The sequence below is a fragment of the Lissotriton helveticus genome, chromosome 1_1, assembly GCF_964261635.1.
Source record: "Lissotriton helveticus chromosome 1_1, aLisHel1.1, whole genome shotgun sequence".
NCBI lineage: Eukaryota > Metazoa > Chordata > Amphibia > Caudata > Salamandridae > Lissotriton > Lissotriton helveticus.
In genome coordinates this window covers 1,014,831,571-1,014,844,444 of record NC_136057.1, presented here as the reverse complement: position 1 = coordinate 1,014,844,444, position 12,874 = coordinate 1,014,831,571, and the positions used below count along the sequence as shown (strand labels likewise).

At 48.5% G+C, this 12,874-nt stretch overlaps 1 protein-coding gene across 2 annotated transcripts in view; it reads right to left on the bottom strand.

Moving 5' to 3' along the window:
- The window catches only part of SND1 (staphylococcal nuclease and tudor domain containing 1), a 2,092,018-nt gene that overhangs the window by 100,390 nt on the left and 1,978,754 nt on the right, over positions 1–12,874 (bottom strand). For both annotated transcript variants that reach the window (XM_078677758.1, XM_078677762.1), the window contains exon 22: positions 10,305–10,508. In XM_078677758.1, the coding sequence (XP_078533884.1) occupies positions 10,305–10,508 (204 nt within the window). The remainder of the gene's footprint in view (positions 1–10,304; positions 10,509–12,874) is intronic.

Here is a 12,874-nt window from a genome sequence, read left to right as displayed (position 1 = left end):
AACAAGTCATCCAATATTAAGTGGAAGAAAGGCTGGGAATTTGATGGGAACTCTTTGCAAAGATCAGGACAGCATCTCAAAATTTGGAATCCAGCAACGGCACCCCACAGACACCACATAGGATACCTGCTTGTATCCTATACATAGGAGCATCCATTCCTGTGCAGTCTTGTGCACCTTCTTTGGAAAGTTCGGTTACAGAACACATTCTTTAGGATGAACTATACGGGTTAGTCCGAGTAACACCTACATTAATAACCACCAAGGCAACTGCCTAACACAACATCCAATCCTGGAAAAGGAACAAGCAGCTCACACATCACCAGCCACCCTATCAAGGAAGAAACTAGTGGTGGGGCGAAAGTTGAGAGAAGAATGCGGGAGAGCAGGGACCAGATGTTGGAGCTAGAGAGGGCAGAAGGTGGTGTGGTGGGGTGGATCAGTTAGGGAGACAATGCATATAAGTGGGACCAAGAGGAGAAGAACGGAGCACTATTACGAGGTGACGCCTAAAGCTTCCCAAGTTAAAATCTACACAAAGTTGCCACAAAAAATAGCTAATCCGTTCACGTTGTTCAAGACTGGGGATGCACTTGACATTAAATCCTAAGAAGAATCTGACGTGTACCGAAAAAGGCCCATTCGCTTGAACGGAGGACTCAGCCAGCTTGGACTGGCCCAAAAATAGAAGCAGAGTTTGTGTGAGTGATTGCTTTCCTAAGCAAACTGTGCTGCACAGTTTAAAAACCAATTTGCCCACTACATAAACTGTGGAAAAGGAAAATGGCTTCAAGACTTGTTGCACAAGTTACTTACCTTCGGTAACGATATATCCGTAAGAAACAGTAGTTCGTGTTAGATTCCTTACCTCAGAATAACCTCAGGCGTCAGACTGGATCCGGAAAGTTTTGCGTAGCAGTACCCCTGTGCGTCGGTAGGCTTCGTCTGCAGCTCCGCGTCCGTCGTCGGCATCGTGGTCGCCGGGTTGATGTCGGATTACTTAGACGCCGCCCTCGCGCGCTGACGTCAGTTCTTGTACATAGCTTTCTGCGCCAGGAATGCAGAGCCATGACAGAGACCGACACTGGTGCCATGAAACTAGGGCCCTGAAGGGGATGACCTTAACCCTAGATATCAGTTCGTAGAACGGGGAGAATGGGTGGGGCGGTAAGGAATCTAACATTAACTACTGTTTCTTACAGATATATCGTTACCGAAGGTAAGTAACTTGTGCATCTGAAAGAAACAGGTTAGTGTTAGATTCCTTACCTTAATGTAGATACCCCAGCAATACCATCCCCGGTGGTGGGTCTGCAAACCAAGATCACACCAGAAAGTCCTGGAGAACGGAACAGCAGAAAAAGCCATCTCTCCGGACTTGGCTGTCCAGGCAGTAGTGCCTAGCAAACGTGTGCAGCGAGGCCCACGTAGCTGCCTGGCAGATGTCCTGCAAGGGGACTGCCCGACCGAGGGCAGTAGTAGCCGCCATGGCCCGAGTGGAATGGGCCCTCAACCCAACAGGGGGCTCCTTTTCACCAAAGGAGTAACAGACCTTGACGCACAACACGACCCACCGAGAGATGGTCCATTTGTACACTGCCCGTCCCTTCTTCGCGCCCACGTAACCAACAAAGAGCTGGTTGTCCACCCGGAACTGGCGTGTGCGATCAAGGTAGAAGGAGAGAGCACGTTTTGGGTCCAGACGGTGGAGCCTCTCTTCCTTTTTCGAGGGATGCAGAGGCGGAAAGAAGGTGGGCAAGGTGATGGACTGCCCGATGTGAAAGGCCGTAACCACGTTGAGCAGGAAAGAAGGACGCGTTCTTAAAACAACCTTGTCCGGATGGACAGAAAGGAAAGGAGGATTAGAAGATAGAGCCTGGAGCTCGCTCACTCTCCTGGCAGAGGTGATGGCAACCAGGAATGCAGTCTTGAGAGTCAGAAGACAAAGAGGGCAATTGTGAAGTGGCTCGAAAGGAGCGCACATCAGATAGGTTAGAACAAGGTTCAAGTCCCACTGACGCATCACGAAAGGAACAGGAGGAACATGTGGGTGATGCCCTTCAAGAATCTATTTACAACAGGGGACTTGAAAAGAGAAGGCTGATCAGGAAGCCTCAAGAAGGCAGAAATGGCAGAGGTAGACCTTAAGAGTGCCCAGAGCAGAGCCCTGCAGGACAAGAGAAAGCAGGAAGAGGAAAACCTCTGAAAGGGGGGCAGAGAGAGGATCCACAGCACCATGCCACAAATTTGTTCCACCTGCAGGCGTATACCGATTTTGTGGAGGGACGCCTGGCTGGTAGAATCACATCACAGACTTCAGGAGGCAAGTCAAATGGCCTCAACTGTCGCCACTCAATCTCCACGCATGGAGGTGAGGCTGGACAGGTTCGGGTGGAGGACCGTCCCATGCTGCTGCGACAGAAGGTCCTCCTGAAAAGGCAGACGAATCGGGGGATTGACTGACATGCTGAGTAGCTCCGGATACCAGTATCTTCGTGCCCAGTCCGGAGCCACAAGGATGACTTGGGCCCGGTCGCACCTGATCTTCTTTAGCACTCTAGGCAGAAGTGGTATAGGCGGAAAGGCGTACAACAGACCGCAGCTCCACTCGCGACGTAAAGCGTCTCCGAGCGAGCGCAGCCGTGGAAATTTCAACGCGCAGAACTGATGACATTTCGTGTTCTCTTCGGTGGCAAATTGATCTAACCAAGGCTCTCCCCACTGCTGAAAGAGGCCTTGCGCCACGTCAGAGTTCAGATGCCATTTGTGATCCATCATGCACCGGCGGCTGAGTTCGTCCGCCCTGGCATTCAGGGAATCTGCCAGGTGTTGAACCACCAGGGAAACGCCCTGGTGTTCCAGCCATTGCCAGAGGCGCAGAGCCACCCTGTTTGTTGCAGTACCACATGGCGGTGGTGTTGTCCGTGAACACCTGCACTACACTTCCCCGGACAGAGGGAAGGAATGCCTTCAGTGCAAGCCGTATCGCCTGCAGCTCCAGAAGGTTGATGTGGAGACGGGGCTCCGCCAGGGACCAGAGGCCTCCGATCTCCCTCTTCCCCCATGTGCCCCCCATCCCGGGAGGGACGCATCCGTCACCACTACGCCAAAGTCAGCTTCTTGAACTTCTCCTTCCGGAGGAAGCCGTTGACGCTCCGTAGGTCCAAGATAGGGCGTAGGCCTCCTTTGCCCTTCTTGGGTACCAGAAAGTAGTGGGAATAGCAACCACGTCCTACTTCTGGCCCAGGAACGCGCTTTATGGCCCCCTTGGCCAAGAGGGCCGCAACTTCCTCCTGTAGAAGTCGCAAGTGTTCCCCCGACATGCGGTGGTACTGAGGTGGCATGGCTGGAGGGGTCGCCTCGAAGGGGAGGGAGAGAGCCCCTTCGGACGATTTGCAGCTCCCACCTGTCCGCTGTGATGGAGCGCCAGTGAAGAAGGTGATGGCGAACCCTGCCCCCCACTGGCGTCGCATGGGTCTGAAAATTCAGACTAGGTGGATTTTAAGACAGATGCTGCGGGGGCGGGTGTGGACTTACCTTGCCGGTGTCCCCCGGCACCGCCACGGCGGCTACCACGTCCGCGACCGCATTAAGGTTGGTTCTGCGGCCTGCGGCTAGCTGGACGTGAGGGGGCGCCCCTTCCTTGGCCACGAAAGGGACGAAAAGCGGAAGTTTGCTGGCATTGGCCGAAGCCCAAGGACTTGACCGTAGCCCTGGAGTACTTGAAACGCTCCAGCGCACTGTCCGCCTTGTCGCCAAAGAGGCATCGGAAATCAAAGGGCATGTCCAGAAGGGAGGCTTGGACATCTCCCAAAAAATTGGCGGACCTCAGCCAGGCGTGGCGGCGAACCGCCACCATAGTCGCAATCGCCCTGCCCAGCGAGTCCGTGGTATCCAGTCTACACCAAATCGAATAGCGTGCTGCATCCCGTCCCTCTGCTAGGGCTTGGATAAGCTTTGCCTGGACCTCCACCGGGCACTGCGGCAGCACTTCCGCAACTGTATGCCACAGAGAGTGGGTGTAACGGCTCAAAAGGCAGGCGGTGTTGACAGACCGCAACCCCAAACTCAGTGAAGAGAACAGTTTCTTCCCGAACTGATCGTACCTTTTGGATTCCCGATCCGGAGGAGCGGTCGGGAATGCGGTCTGGGAGGTAGAGGCCTTGATCACCAGGCTCTCAGGGGTGGGGTGAACGGACAGGAAGCTGGGGTCGCCCGAAGCCGGGCGGTGGCATCGGGCCACGTTCTGATCTACAGGGAGGCCTGTAGAGGGCTTGGACCAGGTGCCCAGCAGTACGTCAGTGAGGGCTTTGTTAAACGGCAGGAGAGGCTCAGAGGAGCTTGCCTGCGGTTTGAGCACCTCAGTGAGGAGGTTAGTCCTCACGGCCACGACTGGTTGCTCAAGAGCCAAGGCCTTGGCTACCCTAGTCAACACCACGCTGTGAGTAGCCCCCTCCTCCGTAGCCACGGTAGGAGGGGAGACAAATCCAGTGTCGGGCGAAGTGTCCAGACCACTGGCCTCCCCCAGCTCGTCTGCCCAGTACTGGCTCAACTGGCACTGCAGTGCCAGAGGGTCCTCAGACTCCTCCCAGTTCCCCTTGTCATCCATCTCCTGATAGTCAGGAATAAATGATGGAGCCGGGTCGTTGGTTAAGGGCTCACCAATCGGCGTTGAAGACGGTGCCTGATGGTGCCGGTCCAATGCAGGATCCGGACCGTGGTCGGGACCAGGGATGACGCCGTCCGGGGACAGCACCAGGGGCGACACCCTTGGTGACGGCGCCAGCCGAGGGGTCGTAAGGTTGACTGTCGTCGTCCCGGATCCAGGCCTGGATCCCGAGGAGCCCTGCGGCGTCGGGGCCGAAGCACCCGACGGCGCTGGAGCCGCCGGCCCGCTTGGGCTCCCAGACGGACCCATGGGACCCGAAGGCGCCTCAGCGGGTTCCGACGGAGGGAAGCGCGACCTCATGGCCATGAGGAAGGCGCTGATCTTCTGCGGCATTGCGTACAGCCCAGGGACTGGTAGGTGTGGAGCTGGACGCGGACCTTGCGGCTCCGGCGGAGCCACATGGGCGGTGTCGCCCGAACCCCCGGCCACATCGTGTGAGCGTCGGGGGGAGTCGGAAAAGCGATGTCGCTTTTTCGACTTCTTGTGCCTCAACTTGCCTGAGGACTTGGAGGCAGACGAGTGGTGTCGACTCGCCGAGCTGTGATGACTGTGGCCCCACGACCGTTCCCTCGACTTCCTCCTTGAGCGGTGCGGGGCCGACTGACGGAGCCCGAGACACCTAGCCTTCGAGGTCAAGGCCCGGCAGTCGGGGCACGACTTGTCATCGTGGTCGGCCCCGAGACAGTAAAGGCACCGACGGTGGGGGTCGACAACCGACATCAAGCGGTTACAATCGTCGCAGGGTTTGAACCCGGGAATCCCTATCGGCACCGAGAGTCGAGGTATCGACTCAAGAAGATCGAAAAAGAGATCAAAAATTGTAGTCAAAAATTGACTGGGAGTACTGCTCCTTTCGGATCTGCTCTTGCTGGCGCGGAAAAAAGAATTGACGTCAGCGTGCGAGAGCGGCGTCTAAGTACTCCGACAACATCATCTCGGCGACCGCGACGCCGATGACGGACGCGGAGCCGCAGACGACGCCTACCGACGCGCAGGGGTACTGCTTCGCAAAACTTTCCTGATCCAGTCTGACGCCTGGGGATATTCTAAGGTAAGGAATCTAACACTAACCTGTTTTTCAGATACATGTATCATTTCTTCGCGTTTGTTCTCGCAGGGGCCCTGCCTTTGAGTTGAGGCTGCTGTTTTCTATGGGACTTTCACTTTGAACATATCTGCCTGCCCTTCTGACTTGCAAACATTTAACATAAAACATGTAGGTATTTGCGCTTGTTCTAGGTTCTAAGAGGTTCAAACATATAACACAAAATGTGCACTTTATCTGATCAGCACTTGCACTGTGAAAAGATTTGAATTCATTTCTTGGTAACAGTGGTGCAAGAACTTTTGTACTGGCTCTCTGCCTGTGAATGATTTTAAACGAAGTTCGACATGAAACATTTCTATAGTTGTTCCATATGAAATGTTTATGTAAAATGCAATTGCTAATTTGAACTACTGTTAATATATTTCGAACCTGTTGATATTTAGTTTTATTCCATTTGTAAAATGTTAATTTTTGATGAGGACTGTGCAATGTAGATTCTTTTCTGGATTTAAAACAATTGTGGTCATATCTAATAAGACGGCCCACAGACCTGCCAACACATATGGCCCCACCGAGTATCACATGATTTTAACTCTGTTTACACGGTCTCCCAGTAAGGAGTTAACATGAGCTGGACACCCCAGAGCAGCGTGGGTTCCCAGCTCATGTTTGGAGACTGGGAACTGCTGATGTTCATGGGGGGGTTTGTAAAATCCTCAGAATATTAGCAGCCACCTCCGAAGCTTTTGTTTTGGCGTTGACGGGAGGGTAGGGTATAGGGTGACCAGGGGGATTTGCCCGGACAGTCTCTGTTTCACGAGCTGTTCCGGCAAATTTCAAGAAATTAAGCTCATGTCCCGGTTTTTAGAGACGGTCAGCTGATAAAGCTGGGAGGTATCTTTTTAAGTTTTGCAAAGCAGTGATAGTTAGCTGCTGTTATAAGAAGTCAATTTAATTAACAGGCATGCTACTGGCTTTAAAAATAGCATTTTATGTACGTTCTTACTGCCTCTTCTATAATTATCTGCTAAGGAGCACTGTCATTCTGTGCACTGTGTGGAAGTAAAATTGTAGTCCTATTTTTGGGAAATGTCCCAGTATTTAGCTGTAAAATTCTGGTCACCCTAAGGGAGGGGCTGCTGTTATAAAAATCCCCGCTACTCCCCATGATCCTGCTCCCTCATACCTCATAAAAGCAATGGGCTTCCGGTCCCTGCCCATATAGGCCCCACCGCCTCTCACACAATTAGAGGTATCTGAAAGCTGGCAGGCCTGCATGCATTTGTGTAGAAATAGCTATTTAGTCGCGGAACAGATAAAACCACATTATTTGAGAACTTAACTTTACAAGTATACCCTCTGTTGGTCGGCTGTTCATCGCTCTCACTCTGATCTAAAAGTCAGTGTGGTTTAGAGATGCAGGAGACATCAAGTTCAGAGTGCGAGGCAAGCCAGAGGTCTCACTTGGTCATAATAACTAAAGCACAAGCCGAGCCATCACAAGATTTGACGTGTAAAGCATGCAACACACTTCGTAAAAGGGTATGACAAAGGCCCTTCAAAATGAAGTCATTTCTTCTACAAGCGTGCTTCAATTTAATACATTAGATTAGCGGACTGCACTTGTGGGCAAATAATGGAAGCACTAGTTTTTATATAAAATGGCATTAGGTTTGGAAGGGGATTGTGCCTGGTTTCCTCAAACTGGCACTGCTCTGGCTCGCAAGCCAACCCAGAGCCAGATATTTGACCCGACCCCGGTTACATTCTTGCTTGGCTTCTGAAATGTACACTCTGGATTCAAAGCGGTCAATATGGTGCGCGTGAAGGCTGCAAACATAGTGGACCCAGACCCTGTAAAGTTGTACAAGTCATTATGGCCAGCTTTATTTGACTTCGGTCATCAAAAACAGTCAGCAAAATTGTGAAAGATGAAAGGTACATACCTGAAGCAAAAGGCCGGTCTACACATTTGAGCTGCAACATTCAGCTCTAAAAGGGGCTTTTGTGTCTAATAAAAACATACCATTCACAGTTCATAGTAAGGAGTTAAGACTAAAAACAAGGCCCCACAATACCTCCCAATGCCACAACTGTCCTCTAACAAAAAAAACAACAAAAAAACCCCCAAAACAGCTTACATTACACAGGTTATTTGGCAGATAAGTCTTGATGTTAAGCAGGACAAAGGTGACACATTCAAGTTACAGGTAATTCATGAACGCCATTAATGCTGGTAAGTTCACACCACCAGTGTCCAACTTTAGGATACGTTCAGAATCCACCATCGACAGGTCCATCGTATGAGATCAAGCTTTAGAAGCAGTCTTCATCTAGGTAGAGAGTCCTGGCCAGATACTATCAGTAACAGTCATGGATTCCTTGGAGCCTGCACAAAGGTAAATGCACCTTAACAATAACCACCTTTCTCAAATGTATGTATGCCTGGAAGAACAGTGCACATGGCGATGCTAAGTGACTAAAGACGTACAAGATGTCCTCAAAGTTATTTTCGAGCGGTCTAACGTTTAGACTGAACAAAAGGGGTAACAGTTAACTTGCGTGAAACCCAAAAAATGTCACATGGACACTAGTGGTTCCCAATGGTTGCAGTTTTGCAGCAGTATCTCTGACCCAATCCAAACTGTTCTCATGAAACACGCAGGAGCAGAATAGGACAACAGACCAGTGCTTTATCCAGGGCCCAACTTCTCTACTCCAACACAGAAATCTAGAGAACCATGTGGCCTTCTCCCCTCACATCAAATGGGATCCACCAGGCAGCCTTTACAGCAAGAACCTGAGCGAGCAGTCAGGATGCACCATATTTCACAGCATAATAAGATCTCGCAACGCTGTAAGGCAGGGGAGCAGCTGAGATTACAGTGCTGAGAGGCAGAGAATCAATCCTCGATTACAAAGCCGACACAGAGCACAGTTGAATTAGGAAGGAATGATGTGAAGCCCGCCTTGGAGCTGGGAACAATTACCAATTCGCAAACTCACTCTCTAGCCGCGAGTGATCGGCCTCCGTCAAGGCCAACTCCTACGCACAGACAAGCACACGCTTTCAATCTCTCAAAAAACACTATCCCGCAACACTTCTGACAAACAGAAAAAGAAACTACATGATGGGGAAAAGATGAAACGAAAAACAAGCAGCAGAAAAGATGCATCACCCCCACCACCCCCATAGTCTACACACCTCAGCGTCCCCTTCATTATGGGATTACACTAAATAAATTTGTATTTATTTATTGAGTAAAAATGCTTTGCTGGAGAACGATCATGCCACAAAAGGACATACGTCTCTTGAGCTTGTAGCAACAGCCAGGTAAGTAGTGAAATAAGATTGAGGTCCGAGGCACGGACACTGTTGGGAGGGTGGACGAAACAGTGATGGCTGACATATACAACACTACTTTATATTTATATATTTGCTTTACAGATAGCTCATCGTATGTTGGTCATAAGGCTGGGGTGAGAAAGATCAGGACATTGTGTTAGATTGAGACTATAAGCGCAACTGTGCTATCTCGACAAGCAAAGAAACAGGTTGCTTCTCCAGTAGAAAAAAAACCTCACAATAATCTAATGTGGCATCGTTTTAATAACAGCTGTAACCCAAGGCAACAGAACTAAAACATAGGAGACAAATTATCAAAGTTAGCGCTCAATGAGGTCAGTTGGCAGGGCATCACAGGAAGTAACATTAAAGGAAGGGGCCATATTGTGCTCCTCACTTTAATGGCAAATAGACATATTTTGCAGTCACCGTGTTAATACACGACTTGCGCTATTGCATTTGAATGTAAACATCTGCACACTAAGTACGCAATTTCTCATTCACATGTAATTCTCCGACCACAAATATAATGCAGTGAATGTTTACGGAAACACTCAAGTATACGAATTGAGAATAATGCATAGACATTTTATCGATTGCCTGTTATGAAATAATGAACAGCCTGTACACCCTTTCACGCACTAACAAATCCATACAGTGTGCCTTACCAAGCCATGCCCTTGATGGCACGAAGAGTCGTGAAACAAAAGGCAATTATTTGTGCTATAACACGATGCATGGTTTAGGATCAGCTTGTTTTTATCATTGCTCTTTAGTGGATCCCTGACTGTATGAGCATCATATCAAAATAAATAAATAATGATAGAAATGCAAAAGCAAGTCCGGTCTTCATTTTCAAGTTTTGTAAATCACAAATAAGCTGTGCACATACAAAAGTGTAAGGAACTTAGAAATGACTAAATTAGGCAACTTTTAAGCAAAAAGATAGGCACATTAGGTTTACATTTCCAAAGCAACTCTTTCCACAAAATAAATTAACGTGCTAGTTGAAACCATTTTTTAAGACATTTGATTTGATCTCAGTGCGCAAAGTCTGCAGGAGAGTGGTTAAAAAGCACCTCGGAAGGGAATGCGCCAGCATGCAGCGAGCTGCTCAGGCCTTGGAAACTAGCACCCGTAAGTACACGCAGAAGCTATAGGGTAGAAAGGTTGGTACACTGAAGCATACGGTCTACCTATGCACCTCTGGGCAGGTGACATGCAAGAAGAGTTCCACCTACCACTTTCTGAAACTGCTTCTCCTTCCGCACATCCACCATCACCAGGCCTTCCTTCACCAAGCCCAGGCCCACATCATCCTTGGAGTCCATATACTGGAGGGTGACGAGGGGACAGCCCACCCCAGAGTATTCGACGTTCAGCAGGCACTGGGTGTTCTGGATGTCTCGTACCAGGCTGTCCACCGCGTCTGCCCGTGCATCGTCCTGCAGGAGGTGAAATCACAGGGAGTGAAAAGGACAGCCGATGAATACGGAAAGGTAAGGGAGCATGTCATACATTAAAGAAACTATCAAATGGTGACTAAAAAAAACACACAAAAAACGTTCCAAGTAACCTATATAGTCTGCCTTCACGCAGCCTACACAGAACAGGTAGGAGGTTACCCATAAAGATGAAGGAAAACATATTTGGTACCCTCTGACCATAAAAAGATAAACAAAATTACACTTTTCATTTTGGAAGGCTGCACTGAAATATCATTAAGGGATTTAAGACAAAAAAAAAACAGTACTGCAAAAACTCCTAAACGGATGGAAAACAGAGGATATTAAACAGAATTCCACCTTGAACACCAGAGCTATCGAAGATCAAACCAGGAACACCGCCAATATTTAAAGATGATAAAACACACTCCGGTAACATGAACCGCAGATATGGTAGAACGTACAGTTCTAAAACTTTTTTTTAACTGCAATAATACACGACTCATACACTACACCCAACACACATACAAAATATTAATAGCTACTACACAGAATAATCTTCCCTAAAAAAAAACGGGAATTGAAATAAATGAATGGAAACAACGAAAAACAAACACTTAGGAGCAGCCTGGATGCTGACTTGCTGCATCCCCCCCCCCCCCCCCCCCCCCCCAAAAAAAATCAAACACATGCCCAACTGCGCTGCACAGCCACACACGAGGAGGGCTAGAATTGCCCTTATCTCAGACAACTTTAATCAAATAACACCAAATCAAACAAAAGCAACAGAAAACGCTACAAATAACTGTTCAGGCCTGGGGAACGATACTGTTTGTAGGATCTAGACTGCATGAATGTGACCCAGCAGGATTTTTAAAATCATAATACACATTTATACACAGAAAACACGAAAGGCTGAAAGTACAGGATGCACCCGAAAGACAGTGACACTTTAGACAGAGGTAAGTGTAATAAGTGACACTGTAAAAGCGCGCTTTAAAATGTGAGATGAAGACAAGATATTCATATGGTAACATGATTACAAAAACAAGTTGAGAAACTCTAAATGCATATGTTGTTTACAGACATATATTGATGTAAATTTTGATGCTATGTGAAGTGGTCTAGTGATTTTATGCCGTTTGTTGAGAATGCACTTGATAGAAAAGGCGGGGCAAAAATGCGTATCAATGAACTGCAGGCTAGAGATTTTGCAAATCAATACTAGGGATTATGCAGTTTATGAAATGTGAAAAACGATTTTAGTAGAGTAAAAAATGTAAAAACGTGCATTTATACGAATATCGGAAAATCTTGTAGTAGTAGGGTATTTCTAACGCTAGTTCTTTTTAAGTAATGTTGTGTGAAATTTAAAGGACCTAGATGGGCACGCACGCGTCCCCTCCCACTGTGGTCACGTGCACGGTAGATGCATGGCATTGTATAACGGACATCCTCTCTCAGCCCATTCTCTACTCTTCCGGCTGCCCTTGACGTATCACCCGGCCACATACCTGCTACAGGAAAAGGGTTTTAAAAATCTATGCACGCGTATTCATGTCACTGTGTGGGGAGACCTATTCCAAGAGGGCAAGTTTTGGTCCTCGGAGCACCTCTTTCAGGGATACAGCCTACCCCGCTGGACGTATTTCTTTACGTACGATTAAGACAAGAAATGAAGGCGGTCCTCCAGGATTTTCCAAATGAGCCAGCAAATCTCAAAATGTACATTAGCCCTGACTGTTTGCGCACCAAACATTTATTGGCTGTAGAAATTAGCACTGTCAAGTCAGCCAACTATTTGGCAGTCTGTGTAGAGAAAATGCCTTTCTCAAGTTTTGTTAATAAGCACAAAGATTCAATAAGATAACAACAGAGCATGTGTTCCTCTAACATAAGAGAGTCTAGCATGGGCAGCACCCACTGTAGACTTGCAAACAGGCAAAAGTTCGTGCAAAAGACAGTAGTCAACAGCATCAATGCAAGATTTCCACTCTCAATATACAGGTGCAATAAGACTACTATCTACAATGAAACCTTTCTTTTCCCTACCAGACTCACTGGCAGCAGCACTCTGAGCTTCCTTGGAGTGTGCAGCTTTTCTAGCACAGCCAGGGCAAGAACATCAGGAGATAGAGTGTCCCTTTAACACAGCCTAGGCAGAAGCAGTACTAGCACACATCTTGCAAGCAGATCACATACAGCAAAAACGACCGAAGTGGAAGCTTTCTTTACAAAGAGGACGGGCACAGCCCACGCCTGTGCGTTTATCCTCCCCATTCTCCAGGTCTTCTCTTACATGTGCAGTGACAGAGCACCTTATAACTCTCACCTTTCGCTATCGTTTCCGCCTAGCTTCCAATGTG